Raw genomic sequence first — 18,248 nt, 5'->3', positions numbered from 1 at the left:
AGATAAACACTCATTTTTTACATTTGTTACAAAATATAATTAAAAAACCCCACACTGAACCAACGCATTTGCTCTTAGTAACTGCTTTTAGATGAAAAATGCTTTTTTTTTTCCCAACCCATGCTGTTTGCAAGAGCTTCAATTTTGGAACCAAGCAAGGCTGCGTGGAATCATCACAGAAGTGGCCCACTTTGGTTTCCATACAAGCCATTAGGACTTTTAATCAACTGAATTTAATGGGAATAGGAAAAGGCCTATTATTTAATGGAAGAATTTACCTCCCAGCAAATTAGGAAGGATGGTTTAAGTTCCATGATTTAATTACCCTGATACACATCAAACATAATAACAAAACCTGTAACAGTTTCATACAGTAAAACGGAAAAGTGGAATTATTCCCTAAACAAAATCTATTTACACACTGCAAGTAATATAATATAAGCAAAAAGAACTGAAAACAAACAAGTGTTTTTCCCCCAAAGCATAATGGATAGGGACAGAACTCCAACAGAAGTTTATTTATTTTTTATTTTTTTATATTTATATTTAATTTAAATTTTATATTATAATTTAAACTGAGGAAACAGAAAGCACAGACCTCTGACAATGCTTTTATTTTACTTTAAACAGAATGATAGTATCTCAGGTTATTCTGGCCTCACCTGGCCCTGCTGTAATCAATTTCTGGGAAGAGTGCTCCTTTCCCCTGGATGCTTGCAATACAATCCTGAGAGCATGTCATATTTGTGTGACTCTGAGACATGGTCCAAATATCTGGTTTTTTCCCATTTGCAACATATGATCCCTTTTTAAAAAAACAAATATTCCTCATTTCACCATTTAAATGATACTCCAAAAGTGTTGCAAATACTATTGGACACATTTCAGGGAAGCATGTGGAGACTGATTGTTTCTTTAATTATTAACTCCATTGATAAACATTAGCTCAAGCAAAAAAAAAAAAAATCTTTTGGTTGTTTAAATCAAATGTCATCTGTTGCAAATTCTGCAGACTGGATCACAATCCAGCAAAACCATGAAGATTTCTGGTATGTGAAATGATTGACTGTTCTATAGGTAGGCCACTTTTTAGAGCTTTACATCTAACTTGCATCCAAGGTCTCAGCTTCACTGAAAAGAAAGAAAAAAGGGAAATATTGTTTAAATTAATACTGCTTTATTTTAAAAGCCGAGCCAATTCCAGGTGTCTTAAAAGTTAACTGGAATTTGCCTTTCTTTAATTAAATGATAAGAATTGGGTCAGACACATTAAGTTAAATCAGCACAGTAGCTGGAAAAACACTGGGTGGAAAACAGGCCATAAAACTGGTGTTTGCATCTGCTGCCACGCCAAATGCCAGGGATTTCTGGGAATGTTCCAGGAGTGAGGAGCTGCCACAAAGTGCCAGCACATCCACAGGCACGTGGAGCAGCTGGAGCACATGTCCCACCACCCAGCAAGAGCTGATCACCAGTTTGGGCACACAACTTGAGGGGAACACAAGTGGAGGTGGAAAACCTTCCAGAGCCTGGATCCACACCCAAACTTCTCACAGTGGATTTTCAGCTTTTTGGTACAAGATGCAGTGGGAAGGATTGATGCCCAATGCTGCCCTGAATGAAGGTGAAGTAACTCCCTTAACATCATTAGGAACTGACAGAAAATTGTCTCATCCTCAGTTTTAAATCAATGCCTAATGAGGCACCGATTATTCTCTGGGTTTAATCACAAATTAATTCTCATTCGGGTGCAGGGAAATCAGGTGCACAGAATCAGCATCACCAGACTAAAAGAGATCTGCCTAAAATAAATGTTTTACTCCAAAACAAATAAATATTTTAGTGTTATCAGAAAGACTTCAGGAATCATCTGTGTTCCCTTCCCTTGCCAAGCTCTCAGGCACCCTGATATGCTACATTATTATGACAGGTTGAAAATACAGAAATAAGGTTAAAAAATGTATTTATTTTAACTCTAGCTGGGATTAATTTCTGAGGTTAGCATGCAGATATGACCCAAATACAACTTGTACTTGGAATTTGCTATGTGATAAGTAACTAGGCTGAAATGTTGCTGTTTGCATACAACTCCTGTGAGGATTCTTATTATGCAAAAGCCAAGACGTGAGAACGCTGATGAAAATCTGCGAGTCATTTATCAAACACTGACCTGAAATGAATATTAAGAAAAACCTCTTTTACATGCAAATGTTTAATCCAACTGAGTTTAATCATGACTTTCCTTTCTCAGGCCCGTTGAGTTGTGCATGTTCTGTGCACTGTAAGATACAATCTTACACATCTCACTCTCAGAAAGGCCAGTTGTTTTGTCAGTGGTTGCCCTGGGAACATGCAGAATAGAAAATTAATCTTTTCTCACTGTTTTACTCACCTGTGAGACTCTCCATAAAGCCTGTTTTGTCTGCCCACCTGCTGATCACTGGAGTAGTATGTCCTTTGAATGGACCAAGTGCTTCCATTCTCTCAGCAAAACAAACTCAAAGCATAATTGATTTCTCCAATGGATTTTCTAGTGAGCATCTATTGTTACTCTAGTTGCTAAAGTACTCACTGGTTTGTGTTCCAGCAAACACAAATCTGTTTATTATTTACTGCTCAACTTCACAACCAAGCTACAAACTGGGGAAAAGCAACGTGAAAAAAATCAGTGGTGCTCACAAAATCTGAAATGCTGGCTACAAAGTGGCAGAAAGAAAAATCTGTGTTCCACTTGGCCACTTGAGAGTGCACAGAACTGAAATTAAAGAAACAGATTGGCTTTATTTTAAGAAATGTTGAAAATCTGCACAATGATAAAGAGCCATATGATGGATGTAGTGACCACTATTTATTCCCAACAAAACCAAAACCAACTGAGGGGCTTCAGGGATGTCCAACCACTGCAGCTCCAGGACCTGGAAGCACGGACTGAGGAGCAAAGATCTTCTAATATGGAAAGAAAAACACGATCTCCATGTATTAAATAGAACACTGTATAACAGCATCAACAAACAGACACTGATTCTTTTCACCAGTTAACTCTATATACACTAAGACATTACAAAAGTAACATATGACCAGGTCTTCATTCATTTTCAAAGTCTTGCTTAGAAGAGGCTGCTAAACCTTTCCCACCTTATTCTTTTTGCTCAGACTCTTCAGAACAAGAATGAGGAACCTTTATGCCTGGTAGTTGATTAGAAAGTTCATGAACCTCATAATGTCACTTAGAGAAGGAAAAATTCTCACTTTTACTTAGTGAAGTAATAATTTAAAATTCCAAGTAATAATTTAAATCTAACTTATAAGAGCATAAAAGACATTTAAACTTAACAGATACTGAAACATGAATGTAGACTGACCAGCAAAGCTGACAGATATTATTTGGTTTGGTATTTCTAAGAGCCAAAGTTCACGCTAACTTATATTTGTCCAGTTCTCAAAGTCCTACAGAATAGCCTGGATAAAAATCTTTCTGACTCCCCAAAAGATGCCTACCTACAGTTTTTATCTAATATGATATACGACATTTTATACCTATCTTATAGCAAACCACTTTTAATAGTTTTCATTAATGATCCTAAAATATTATTTCAAAGAAAAGGGTTTTATAAAATAAAAATCAAGGAACAAACTTTTGTTTAAGAAACGATGAAGCCCCGTTCAGCGACAACACTGTGATTACATATGAAGTTATGTAGGAAAAAGTTAAAGGTCAGGATAGGAGCAGTGGAGTGTTTGGCTGCACCTCACAGGGAGGACAGGAGGGCTCCTGGAAGGACCCCACTGGTCTCAAAACCTTTAAACTGTAACGCCAGGATTGGACAAGGCTTTGCCAGTGAAACCAGCATGTCTTTTATAATAAAGGTATTTGAGAAAGAGGGATACAAACCTATGGAAGTTCAAAGGAGATGACTGCCCTTCCTCAGGCCAGTCACTCCTGCTATCACTACAAAAATTCACCTTCATACAGTGTATTTATTCTTCCATTGTAATTCGTACAGAGAAAAAAAAAGGCCGTTTTGAAATTGTATGCTGGTTGTAACTTTAATTATGGAAAAAAACACAGCAGCAACTACCAACAACAACAACAAAAAAATCCCCCAACGACCAAACTAAAACAAAACACTAAAACTGGATGTTCTACTGTTTTGACAACAGCATGTGGTCCAGCACTAGAACCAAATTAATCCTCCATTAAAATCTACATAACCATTTTAAGCCTGCTTTTTAAATTATTAATGTGTAGCTAACATCTGTTCATTGTGAAATCACACATGAGTCGCATCCCTTTTAAAATTAATCTGTAACTCTAAAAAACATGCAGACTACATTTGCCATCAAACTGTAATTGATGCTGGAGAAACTTTATTAAGTGTACTAATATTTAATTATCTTTGGCTCTGAGTCTGAGCTCCGAAGTCAATCTGGCACCACCATGGGCCACATCTATTAGTGAACACAAGGGCTTACAAAATGCTCCCTTCATAAAAGGATGCAAGTTTCCTGGTTAAGTTACAATATGGGAAACAGCTGACTCAAAAATAATATAAATTATAGGCGGATTAAAAGCCCTCATAACTTTTAATTAAGCAATAAATCACAACAAACTGCACAAGACTGCTGATTTATGCACTCCTCCAGTGGGAAGCAGTAAATAAAATTAGAATAGACAGAATATACATCTTATTGGAGAAAAAGAATCTGTCCTTTGGCATTTCATTCATACATAAAAAAATCTGCTCACCTTTGGTTTCTCTAGTGGTGGCTATAGCCTGCAATACACTTCTTTATAGCTCCAAAATGCGTCATGATTTATAGATAATGAGGAAGGATTAGCTGAATTTGTGCAAACTCATATTTACAACTCTCTTCCTGGCAGCCCTGCTAAAGCAAGGACTTCAGGAGAGCCCCAAACTGCTGCACAGGGGAGATGTCTTGAATTTTTCCTTTCTCTCCCCAAACTACCTGAATGTGACTACAGCGTATTTCCACTTTGGTTAAAGAGCCCTTGCAAACTGCCCTCCCTGACACAGGAGCTGTATTTGACAACCACTCAGAGAGCTGTAATTGGGCCTTGAAATCTGAAATCTCCAAGTGGTTTACATTCCAGCCAGCAATCTGGTAATGCTGATGATCTTGGTGCTGTCACTTAAAGAAGATGCAAAATTCATGTGTTCAGCTTGCGGTCCAAGTGCACGCATTTAGCTGACAGCAAACCCGGCACAATCCTTCCAGTCATGTGGGGGGACATCAAGAGGAGGACAGAAGGTCATCTGCACTTTTATTCTGCTGTCTTGGAGGAAGAAACCAATTAAACCACATAAAAAGAAAATGAAGTCCATTTCTGAATCTATCAATCAGCTACAGAGCATGAAACAAAGCGAACCCAACAAACTATTTGGTTATAATTTCTGAGCAACGGCCACAAGAAACGTCTGCAGCAGAAAAAATATTAACACTTGTTAAGTATTAATCAATGAGAACTGCTCTAGACAGAACAACAGAGCAATATTAAATACTTTAGAAGAGGCAAGCCCAGGGTTATTTTCTTGACCATCATGCAAGAGGCACCGGTGAGTTCCTGGCTGCTCAAGAGCTCTGACAGATGAATTCACACAACATGCATCTTCATGTCCCTTCTCCTTCTCTGAGCAGTAACTTCATTTCCAATTATTCTCTCTTATTCATAAAGGAGTCAGAAAAGTAGAAATTTTCTGCTCTGAATGCTTGGGGTATATTGACAGCCTGCAGGTGAGTCAGACCATGTTTAACAAACTCCTACTCCTCCTAGGAATAAAGGCATCCACTGCAGTGGGGTCAGCTTTAATCTGGGGACACACATAATCTGCTATATGAGAAAATTCACTCCTTCTGAAGTTATTGCTATCCACCAACACAATGAAAGAAATTACCAAAATCTTCATTAACATTAACCAACAGCCTCACACTGGTTTCTGATGGTAACCAACGCTAAATCAGCACCAGCAATAATAGCACCTCACTTACCAACTCAGCCAAACGTTGTTCATGCTGGATGCTCTGCACTGGGATTCAGACTGACACAGCAGCTCCCTACACTGGACACATCCCAGCTGCCTCCTGCTCAACACTCCTGGTCCAACATCTTACCAACATCTTGCTGCATTTCACACTTCAGAAAGTTTTGAAGTTTTTATGTGGCAGGTTCTTAGAACTAGAGATGACTGTTGTGAATTTCGTAACTTGGCATAGAATCTATTTAAAAAGAAATTTTCACGTTTGTGAATTGTGTTACAGCAAACAAGTTTTTGGAATCAACAAGATCATATTTTGGAAATTAATTTTTGAAAGGAGTTATGGAAGAGAGCAAAAAAAAGAAAATATCTCAAAATCTTCATTTAACTTGCCAAAAGAGAAGGGGCACTTCTGTGTAATTGACTCTCTCTGAAGACTAAATCACCTGTGATAAAATGCAAGATGCCAAATAACCGTTTTTCACATCTTCTACCGTATGAAAAGGTGAAGATGTACCAACATTTTCTGTTCTGAATATCCTTGGGTTTGTTCCAAGTAGAACAGAAGCTAGGTCCTCACTTTAACTGTTATGCAGCATCTCCCCTTCCTTAACGACTGCAAACCACAAAACTTCATACAAAAGAAATAAAAAACTTCCTAAAAGGAGGAAGGAGAGAGAAAAAAAACCAAACCAAGATTAAAACTGCTGCCAAGGAATAACCAAGGCATCAATCCTTCTTGTTCTCCTGCTCCTAAGACAAAGACAAGCAAGAGTAAGTTCAGCCTCAGTGTTAGATGCTGTCACGCTGATTTATGGCACACAACATTTGCAGGTCCTCCAATATGACATATTGTCCACGAGAGATTCAGCACAAACCACACTCCTTTCCTTAAAAAATAAAAGCATTGCCTAAACCAATTGAACTTCAGTTCCTTAGGTGAAATGTTAATACTTTCTTCACTGAGCCATCCAGCTTTCTATGGCTGATTTTCCATTTAATTCCATCTCCTCTGCAAGAAATCAACAGGACAGAGAACTTTGGGGACAATTCCCGTCTTTTCCTATACTTTGCAACAAGCTACCACATTAAACAATAAATGTTCCTTTCAACAACAAACCTAGGAACTCTATTTGAATCAGAAATTATTGTGGATACATTCCCAGTTCCAGAGATGCAAACATACACATTTCATTTAAACCCAAAGTTCATGCTTTGGTATATGTTTCATTGAAGACTTGGTAGGGGCTGTAGTAGGCAGAAAAAATGTCATTTAATTAATAAGCACAGGACTTCTAATTTTTGTGGATCTGAAAGTAATGCCAAGAAGGAGATTGACATTGTAACATATTTAACTTCACAAAGTGCAAATGTTCTCTCACAATTACAGAAAGCAGCATTACACCATACATCAAGTTGCCTTTTTATTAAAGAGAAGTTTAAAAAAGCTATCTAAAAAATAAAAAAAGTGAAAAATACTTTCAAGGGAGTTGTTAAACAGCTCCATTACTGAAGCTAAAGCTTTTTATGAGTGGCAATTGTGAAAATATGTTTATATGATCTTTACTCAACAGAAAACCTGCAAGAGGGATGAAAATCAAGTGTGGATAGTTATTGAAGCTGAACATAAAATTAATACATGCTGGGAGTTAGAGTAGACACTACAGGGTGTCTATTATTATTATGCTGGAGGAGAACATGGGGACTGGTTCTATTTCCCATGGAAGTGAAGCAACACCCACCCACATGGGGGACTCACTCCAGGCAGGTGAGATACTGCTCAGGCTGCACAGATTTGGCTGCTACTTCTGCTCATTTAGCAAACTAAATTGCAGTTTAGTACCAAAACTTCCAGTCACAGCGAGAAAAGTGTAAAGGGAAACAGGAGGTTCTTGCTATTTTCTGACACTGAAAATTCTCCCACATTAGTGCAGCAGGCAAAAAAACTTGTCATTTTTATGATACTGTAAAACTGCACTACAATCAGAGGACAGATGTGTTTTATGCTGTAATTCCTTCCTTTAAGGCAGAGTGGGAGGAAATCAAACCTTCTGAAGGTAAAACTGAGATTAAGGATAGGAATTTTTTTCCCAGAAGTTAAGTTGCACTTGAAGCAAATGAGTGCTGATAGAGCCAGAGAAAAATGTAAGACAGATGATTTCCTGCATGGCACAGGAAGGGATCTGACACAGCTGATGGACTGATACAGGAATAGGCTCAGGAGTGAACCACTGGCACCTGAAATCCATGAGAGGAAGAGATTCTGAGTGCCTCAAAAAGTTCACTGACTTTTCTGAAAATTAGAAATCTGTATTATAAAAGAAGTGATTTGAGCAGGAGCTATTTATAGTTAGTACATTAATAATGATATTCTAGAGGATCAATTTCTAATGCTGGAAGGAGAAGGTTATACATGCAACTCACCAGCCAGGGACGAGATGGGAGATAATTCAGTGACAGCAGTGAAAGACGCTGAGTTCCAACTTTTAATACAAGAGTCTAAAAGTTTTGAAAATGCTGAAAGCAACTGTTTCCTCTAAAGTGCAGGACACTTTCTATGAAAAAGTTCCAGAAATCCACACATCTTCACACCTCTTTCTGAAAGATCTGGTCTGTAAGCACACCACCACCTCTCCTTTTCCCTCTCCTTAAACTCCTCTATGCAATTTCAGGAGAAGTACTTGCAATTCTAATGTGCAAAGTGTCTGTATTTCTCATATTCTACAGCGAACGCCAGAAAATGTCATTAAGAATAAAATATTCATGTTAATGAAAGCAGTAAGTTTACATTCTAAATACACTACATTTTTCTCCTGCTATGCCTGCCATTACAAATACTCCCAATCCTTTAAAAATGTTTGCTTAAATATATACAGCATATACAGAGGGAATAAACCACTTGCTATGGTATTTGTCCTTTAGCAGTATTGGCTAAGAGAGAGAGGGGGAGGAAGGGGAAGGAGGGAAAACCTTGACAAGAATATGCATGAGGGCAATCAATAAAAAAATAATCCCTGGAATTCATGAGTCTTGAAAATAATATGCATTTTCTCACAGTAATCCTAAAAAACCTATAAAAGAATATTCAAGCAATAAACCCCCCTTAACTCATATTTAACCTTTCATCATGTAGAACTACATATTAAATAGCAATTGCACGCTGTGTAAGTGCATTCAAAGAAGAGCAAGGCAGAGAAAAATGTAAATTTTTCTGCACCTCCTTTAACATGCACATCACAGGCAGGAACATCTGCCAGCTGACCCCCTAATCCAATCGGCTGCTCAGAAGCAATCACATCCCCAGATAAGAGCTGCACAGCCCCTACATGCAAAGCCCATTTTTTTTTATTTTTTTTTAAAGAGATGGAGGCTAAATGTAGTTAGCCAGCTCTTCAACCATTTTCAAACAGAGGTACAAGGCGAAAGTAATTCGGTGTATTACGTGGAGCTGCATTAAAATACTGTCATCTCTTCCCCCCAAATATTGTAATTTATCCTTTAATTTCACAGGGCAGCAACATAGGCAGAGTTTAAGGCTGAAGGGACTATATCAAATCGAGTGATTTTATCAGAGTACCATCCAGCCCATGCAAATGTTTGGCACCTCTATTAGAAACCAGCCTGGAATAAAATCTTGAAGGGCTCAACCTTGTTCATTGCCTACAATGGGAAAAATAAATACAAAAAAGCTGAATAAATTCTCCTAACTTGGAGTTTACTTCTCACACCTCTTGCAAAAAGAGTGGGCTGCTTGAGAGGCTCTACAGGCAGATGGACACATCCAAAAGAATGGCTTCAAGATATTCCAGAAGAGTCAAACTCCCTGTGGAATGAGGAGCACAAACCCCATGGAATATCATGCAGCAATGAGACATGCCACTATTTCTGTATAAAATCCAGTTTCTGATGAAATATTCTATCCTTAACATACAAGCAAGCTGCACTACAGTGACTGGACAAACTCTTGGGGGACAGTCTTTTACAACACAGTTTATGTGACTCAAATAACTGCTTATATTCATAAAATAATTTTTTTTTGAGTGTGCCAATTGTCCCTCTGTGCAAAGGAGTAGCTTTACTAAATATCTGTATTGGCAGAGCTCCAGACATGGTGGGAAATGGTAAGAAAGACCTGCTGGAACAGTGTTCCAAGTAACACTACAGTTAGATTTATGTCAAATATCTGAAAAAGCACTGAAGAAAAGGATATACAGGGGTCTGCCAAAAAAACTAGACAGCACCCTGTACAAAAAGAGGGTGAAAAGATTATCTGGCTTAAGAAAAAGACACAAACTGACAGAGGGATTTAATTATAAGACACTGGAAAAATGGAGAGTTCCCCAAAGTAATTGATTAAGCAATAGCAAGACCCAACCTCAGAAGCAATAATCGAAACCAAAATAACAAAAGATATTGGAGAAAATAAAATGGAACTCATAAGTGAAATCTACTAGCACCTGGAGGAATTCATTATTTGTTCTAAGTTATCTAAAATCTTATCAAATGCATAAAACACAATATAACACAGTAGCCACTAAAAAGTAAAACTCAGCACAATAGTGATACAGTTTTTCCCTATCTGATACCAAACAAAAGCCACTATTTACTGCAGGTATTTAACCCAGATTATGCAAAATAATTAGGATGTCACATTTTTATATATAACAAACCTGTAGAGCTTTGCTCTAGGATTTAAAAGCTGCCCAGACCAGAGGGAACAGCAGCAGACAATCTGCCTGACAGTGGATTAATGATATGTGTCCAGCTTAGCTAAGCAGCAGTGCCATCAGCTAATTTACTTTACCATCTGGGTAGGCAACTTGCGCATCCTGGAATGTGCCCAGGGACTTCACTGTGTTAAATCTGGGCTGGAAATCCAAGTCCAGAGGGTGCAGAGCTAAACTCCTCCTGAAGCTCACAGAGTATTGAGAAGCATTCAGGAAGGCAATGAACAGAATCACAGGGAAAACGTGTGCATTTGTGTGCACGTCTAAGTGTACATACAGACACACTTTTCTTAGTAGCACAACAGTTTCTTCTTACCCTAAAAGCTCTGAAATATACAGAATTGGACTCAATCCTTTAAATCTGAATCCAAAGAACATAAACCATTTGTGTGCCAAACCAGTTAGAAATAGCTTCTGCCTTATCCAAAAAAACCTCACAAGGAAAGTAACAAAAGCTCCAGAAAGCAACCAACCAAAAAAACACCTTGAAAAACAAGAAGCCAGAAACCTAAAGAAACAAACCTGGACACAATTCTACATTATTTCTACTACAGCCTGCAACAGAAAGCCTCTAATGAATTCAGTTGGTTTCAGATCATGACGTTGTGCTCCTGGTAAAGAGGCAAAAAGCACCAACCACGTTTATATTAATACCAGCCATGGCACTTTGCAAGCACTGTGCACCAATAAACTGTACAAAGACATAACTTCCAAGTTTGAACGATTTCTTTCCTTTAATAACCTCTGAAAGGCTTTTGAAACTGGCAACTCTAATGTGTGTGGGAATAGGCAACACATGATAGCAATAAGTTTGCTATTAATGGAAGGAGTCTGCTGTGTCTATGGGTAACAAACCCCAGTATCTTTTCATTACAAAGGAGCTTATTGTTACCTTATCAGTTACTGTGGGATTTCACTTTGCCTCTCTGGTGATCTGTCTGATCTATTAAGAAAAGCACTGAGCTATGGACAACATACACTTTATAGCAGTTTTATATTTCTGTAGTCCCTGCTGCTTCTGTTAGCCTACTTCCGATGAATTTCAAATAGAAATAAGGAAAAAGAAGAAGGAAAAAAACCCAAAAAAACAACCCAAGGAGTATTTAGCAAGTTTCTCACAGGAAAATAAAATTAACTGCAAGGAAAATGAGGCAAGTTCATAATCAGGAGCTGGGAGTGGTGCTGCATTCCAGGACATGACTGCTACAGCAATAGTTGTGCAGAAAAACAACTGAATCCACCAGCTCTAGCGCCCACCAAATAAATCTTTGTATGATACCACTGAAGTACTTCTACATGTCACATATTTCATACATATTCATATTATTCATAACATATATATGAAGTTCCTTCTGCATGACTGTTTCTGTCCTATTAATTAATTTTCATGGCTGAATCTGAAATATAGGGCAGACAAAACGAAACAGTACTTCATCAGTGTTAATTAGTGCTGAGAATTAATCAGCAAATGTAGGAAATTACTACGTACTTTGCAGAAATGCATGCAGCATTAAGTAGCATTTAAATAGATGCTGATCTTCCATTAAGAGTAGCAATTTAAAAATTATTCTCCTGTGATGGGATACTTCAATATTGAATATACAGGGATTAATGTTCAAGGGAACCTGTGCTGTCTCGAAGTGAAATGTTGATAAAAATAGCAACTTTTATTTAACAAACGTTTCTACAGCAACCACAGTCCCAGAAAGAATTAAAATGCTTAAAATATCCATGACATCCGAGTTCTCTGATGTCTACGCACTGTCCAGGTGGGATTATTAATCCAGGGCTTCTTGTGCTTGTGGAGATAACAATTTCTTCATATAAGAAACACGGTGTGTCAGGTCAAATTCTGCTGATACATGAGCACCTCTCCCTCAGTCCTCAAGGTCAAGCCTTGCCTACAAAACATGACCCAAGGCGTGGTCCCAGAGACAACTCCTATCTCTAACTTCTTCACCAGCACAGTAACTTTGGACCCAGACAGAAAACACAGCACAGGGAGGATTCTGCTGGCTCTAGGAACATCACTCACCTGATTCCTGAGATCCAGCTTGGGGCAGGGACGACCTCCATTGTAGGGCTTCTCCTTGAGCCACTTGGATCGGACTCTCACCCCTGGACCACAGGAGGAGCTGCAGGGAGACCAGCTGGACCAGTCACTTAACTTGCAATCAAACGGGCAAGGGACCGTGCAAGGCTCCTCAATGTAACCTAAACCAAAAATATAAGGAAGGTTTTAATCACTCCAACCAACAAATCATCCCTTCCCCTGATGTAACTGGGCAACCAACACAAAACAAGAACTTCTTAAGGAGAAGGCATCTGGCAGATTGACAACACCATCTCATGCCAGGTTATGGCATTATTTGTGAAGAACAGCAGTGACTGAAATTAATTTCTATTTAGTTTAGTCCAGTGACGGCAGTGATAAAACAGAACATGATGGAAAGGACACACACTGGCCAAAGTACCTGTTGTGAAGCACATATTACAATATGTGGTAATTACCTTCCTTTTTGGACTGTGGCATCACAAATTCTGTAGAATTAAGTGTACTGCCCAGTCGTGTACTCCTTCTCATCACACTGGCCATCTCCAGACCTGGCACAGGCAGGAGACAGACACAGGCTCTCTCCCCAGCAGAGAGAACCACAGGATGGTGGAGGCAGCAGAGCTCCTCTCTTGGCAGCTCCCATCAGATGTGTGAGGCACCTGCCTGCCACTGGGACTTTTTCTTGGGAGAAGCTGATGAAACCTGCTTCCCACATCTCACCAGTTCTCTTTATACTTCCTTCCACATGCTCTGCTTATTCTGGGCTTCAAAAATGGCATTTTAAAGCTTTACTTTCACCTTAAACGAGTTTGATATGAAAGTCCTCACAAGATCATCATGCTTTAAAATCACAAGACCAGACACCTGCAGGACCAGCACCTTGTGAATGAAAACCCAACAGGTTCCTCCAAAAAGGCACAACCCCACAGCTGTTTTAGGAGCTGGCATATGGGAAGAGAGATTTTGCAGAGCCCAGCAGTGGCTGTGGAGCTCTTGGTGTGCAGAACAGCAGAGGAGAGTAGCCAAACCCTGGGGGTCTCCAGGGAATTAGTGGCACCATTCCTGTGTTGGCAGTGTGGAATAATTCCTGCACCTTCCTGCTTACCATGCTGCATTCATTCTCCCCTAGTTCCTATTATCTGCTTGTCACGTCTGTATGTATTATTTTAATTTAAACAAAAAAGAGATTTCATGTTAGATCATGAAAGCCAGTGGCTGCTCAGATCAGCCTTTATTAGAGGCAGCTTCATCCCTCTGACAGTTCTGGCAATGATGGCTATGGAAATAACTTCATCCCTACCACTGTTCTGATGTTTCTCATTTTTATGCCCTTTATTTCTGTTTGGTTTTCATCATGTGAACACTCCCTCTTGATTCCTCACCTACAGAATACCAAATTAATCTATTTCGTGACTCTTTTAGGAAGGGTTTCCCCCATCTACCCAGGTGACACTCACTGCAGCATGGAGGGAAAAAACACCCACACAAGCCAAAACCCGCAGTGAACAATCCCAGACAGCCATGAAACACCAAGGCTAAGGCACAGAGATTATTCTGGTCCAGACCTAGATTTACTGGCTAAATCATGCCCAAGACTGCTGCTCACTGCAAACCAGAACAGTGTTACAGCCTGGGCATCAACCCACAGCAGCAATTCGCTGCCTCCCTCCTGCTCTTCACACTGAAGTCAGTACCAATAAAGGTTTCAGGCTTATTTAGGCATCCATCCGCGGGAAAATATCTTCCTTCTAGAGGTACAAGAAATACTGGTGTTGCTTTTGTAAATAGTGCCTTAAAAAAAACGGCAGCAGCTCCTTCAGCTCAGTGCTGCTCTATTTCTCCTCTCCTGATTCCCTGTGATGGTGCTGCTCCTGGTTTCTTTACGGCGGCCACCCCGCAGCCTGACAGCTGCAATCATTTCCCCACGTAACTCACGCTGTGGCTCTTCCCCAGCGCTGCAGACCTGGGCCCCTACAGCCTGCTCTGGTTGTCTCTGCTGCCTCTGATCCCTGACTCTTGTGGTGCCTCTTCATTTGCAGCTCTGAAGCCACTGGAAATGGGCATCTTAATTATTTCTGACTGAATCCGTTCCAGCGATATTGGAATGTTTGAGGTATTTCAAATTTGCATGCTTTGTATGTTCACCTCAGTGAGATAACACCCATGCACACACATATACAAATATTTCTAAAACACACTCACTTTTATCCCCCAAATAAAACTCCCAAATATCCCACTGATATTCTGTTCCATCTGCTTAGGTTGCCACTCAAAGCAATTCATAATACATTATGATAAGTAAAAGAAATTTTCTCATGATAGATTTATGAGAAGCATTTCTTAGGCAGTTCTCCAAAGAGTTCTGTTCCACCACCGTATGAAATATCATCTTTCCTTGGGCTGTGTGACAGCCTGGGTAATTAACTCTCAACAGAAACAAAGAAAGTGCCTTGTTTCAAAGTAGGATTAGTCAGAGGGGTTATCAACTTATCAGAGAAGGCAAAATGGGCTAAGTCTTTAGACAGCTCAAGATCTACATCTATAATAAAAAGGAATGTAAGACAAGAAAAAGAAATAGACTACCAAAAAAAAAAAAGAAAGGAAGATGAAGGAAAAATTACAATAAACAATATTTCTTACATACAAGAAAGAAGATTTCACAATGAATGTGGTAGAATACCGGCACAGGCTGCCCAGAGCAGCTGTGGACATCCCATCCCTGGAATTGTTCAAGGCCAGGGTGGATGGGGCTTGGAGCAACCTGGTCTATCTCACTGGGTTCACAAGATGACCTTTAAAAGGCCCCTTCCAACACAGACTGTTCTGTGAAGACTGAAGAACCTGTTGTATTTCATCCCCAAGAAGTGCTGTGAGTTACCTCTCAGTGAACTGCAGAATTTGCAAAGAATTTCCACTGCTAAAAGTCTGCTCATTCCTTTCTGAGTTTCCTCACCCATATTTCTTAATCACATTAAATATAATCAAATACTGGCCAGCTTCAGTATTGGCCAAAGAAAACTCATTCTCCATACTGAACAATGCTACAAAATCAAGATGGGAACATAACTTTCCTTCAAGCTCTCCTCACAGACTGCCATTACTCTTCTATCAACCACTTCAGGCTAATCCTACACCAAGGTATTTATTCATAGAGCAAAGATTTCATTCAACCAAAATTTTCCTCCAAAAATGTTCCTGTGATGTGCCCTCTCTGCTCAGACAGACAATGCCTTTATGGCTATCTTTTTATGATGAGTAGTAAATAACAGTGTACTCAGCTCATCCATTGCCCGTGAGACCAGGGTATTTTTTTTTCTGTAGCAGCCAAGCAATAACTTGCTGTTGTCAGGGGACTAAGAAGACCCACAATAATCCTAGTTTTGGCACGCCTAGAAAACTTTGGCATGATGCACAATACTAAACAAACTAAAAACCCCAAGGGCAATATGCTATTAAAACAATCCATTAATAAAGAATTCTACATTCAAGCTACTATCCAGAGAAATATTCTTACCATAACAGAATATGAATAAAGTAAATAACATTTCTGAGCTACTGTTGCTCAGCTTGGGAGACCAGCTCAAGGCTGAGTTTACCCAGCTGGTTTTGTCAGTGTCATTCTTAAATTTCTCACTCATCCATCACATCCCCCATTTTTATCTCCTCTGCAAAACCTGGTACCAAACAGTTGTTATATTTCCAAAACCTTCCACAGAAAAAGATGTTCTCTACTTCCCCGCCGTGTTCAGCCTGCTTTCCATGTGTTCTTAGATTTCTTGACACTTCCTTTAAGCTCCTTTTTAAAATTACTATTATTATTCCTCAAAATCTCCAACACTGTTAAAATAAAGCTCCTTTAATTCAGGCAGAGCAGATGAGAGCCTCTGTCCTACCTGGGCCAACAGCACAGGTCACCACAGAGCTGGAGCTGCACACAGATGTCACAGGAGGTAGTGACAAGAACACCAGGTTATTTAAATGGGCACTTCAAAACATGCTACTGGGAAATGGCAGGAAAAAATTGATGTGGATGACCAAATAAGCCTTTTCTACATTTAAGTGCTATTGTTTTTCTACTGAGACACTGTCAACGTAGTGGGATGAACAAATGCATTTACCTAGGCTGCACAGCTCATTTTACTATGATTTATTCATTAAGAACAGAGTGCTTGTTGCCTAACAAGCCACAAATGGAGTCTCTAAAGTGTCTCTAACAAACAAAGCACCCACAGATCACACAGGATGCCCTGGGAAGGCTCAGACACACAGTGTAGCAGCCCTGACTCACCTCAGTTCTTCTGTGCAGCCCAGAGACAAAGCAACAGCAGATGGGTAAAGTGAGGACCACGGTCTGGTGGCCGTCATGGAATCACAGAAGGTTTGGGTTGGAAGGGACCTCAAAGCTCATTTTGTTCCACCCCCATGCCATGGACAGGGACACTTTCCACAATCCCAGGATGCCCCAAGCCCCATCCAACCTGGCCTTGGACACTTCCAAGGAAGTGGGGCAGCCACAGCATCAGAGAGGCACAAACACAGGGTGCAAAAACTATTGTGGTCCCATTTTTGCTGTGCCACCCAGCAGAGCCAAGGCAAGGGGAGGCAGCTGGGTGATGGGCTGGGGGCATCAGTGATGGCACACATCAGTGGGTTCACAAGCACACAGCAGGGATGCTTCCACCTGACTGTTGCATTTCCAGAAGATGAATTTGCTGTGGGTGTAAGGTCTGCAGACAGCGTTAAACAACAGTGCCAGCAGCATTCCAAGAGGCTGGCTTAAAAGTGATGCGAAAATAAACATTTCTCCAGCAGCTTTGGAAACAGATGCACCTCTAATTGAATTGGCTTTAAACTCATTTGTATCCTCTCTAACATATTTCATGGTTTCAATTAACAAACTTCTAGCAGTTCTACCCTTGTTAGTAAACCTTGAGGTGCTTCATAAAACTCAAGGTCATTACTGTGAGAGGGACAATTCTGTGCATCACCACAGCTGCCAGTGGTAATAACACTGCTAATTTCCCTTGGAGTCTGTGGGACAGCAGAGATCACCCTTTAACAAACCACGGAGCAGCAGAGTGGACAGTGACACAGGAGAAATGTTTCTAATTACACAGACCAAAGGTAGAGGGGAAAAAAAATTTGATTCATTTTGCAATTAATATTTACATTCACTTGGTTACTGACTGTGAAATATCACAAAATAACACCAGTAAATCCAAGCAATGCTAAAAATTTAATAGCTAAAGACTTTGTAAGGGAGACTTGGTGGACCACAGCATTCAGTGGGCCAAATTCTGCTCAGCTGAAGCTCTGGGATCTCCTGCAAGGCAAATGTCTTGCATCACCTCAGGTTAAATCTCAGCGTGGAGGACAGACTGCAGCTCACAGATTTAACTCCACCAGCTGAACGTATTTTTATGGCTGAGGCTTTCCCTGTGTGCCAAGAATAAGGTAGCCACTGGTCAT

General features: G+C 39.8%; 1 protein-coding gene across 1 annotated transcript in view; it reads right to left on the bottom strand.

The window, feature by feature from the left end:
• Positions 1-18,248, bottom strand: part of THSD7B (thrombospondin type 1 domain containing 7B) — a 243,242-nt gene that overhangs the window by 62,766 nt on the left and 162,228 nt on the right. Inside the window, exon 14 of the mRNA XM_066323167.1 lies at positions 12,759-12,937. Within this exon, the coding sequence (XP_066179264.1) occupies positions 12,759-12,937 (179 nt within the window). The remainder of the gene's footprint in view (positions 1-12,758; positions 12,938-18,248) is intronic.

Source organism: Sylvia atricapilla, chromosome 7, assembly GCF_009819655.1.
Source record: "Sylvia atricapilla isolate bSylAtr1 chromosome 7, bSylAtr1.pri, whole genome shotgun sequence".
NCBI lineage: Eukaryota > Metazoa > Chordata > Aves > Passeriformes > Sylviidae > Sylvia > Sylvia atricapilla.
Note: the sequence above shows the minus strand (reverse complement) of the source record. Positions and strands in the feature narration are given on the sequence as shown.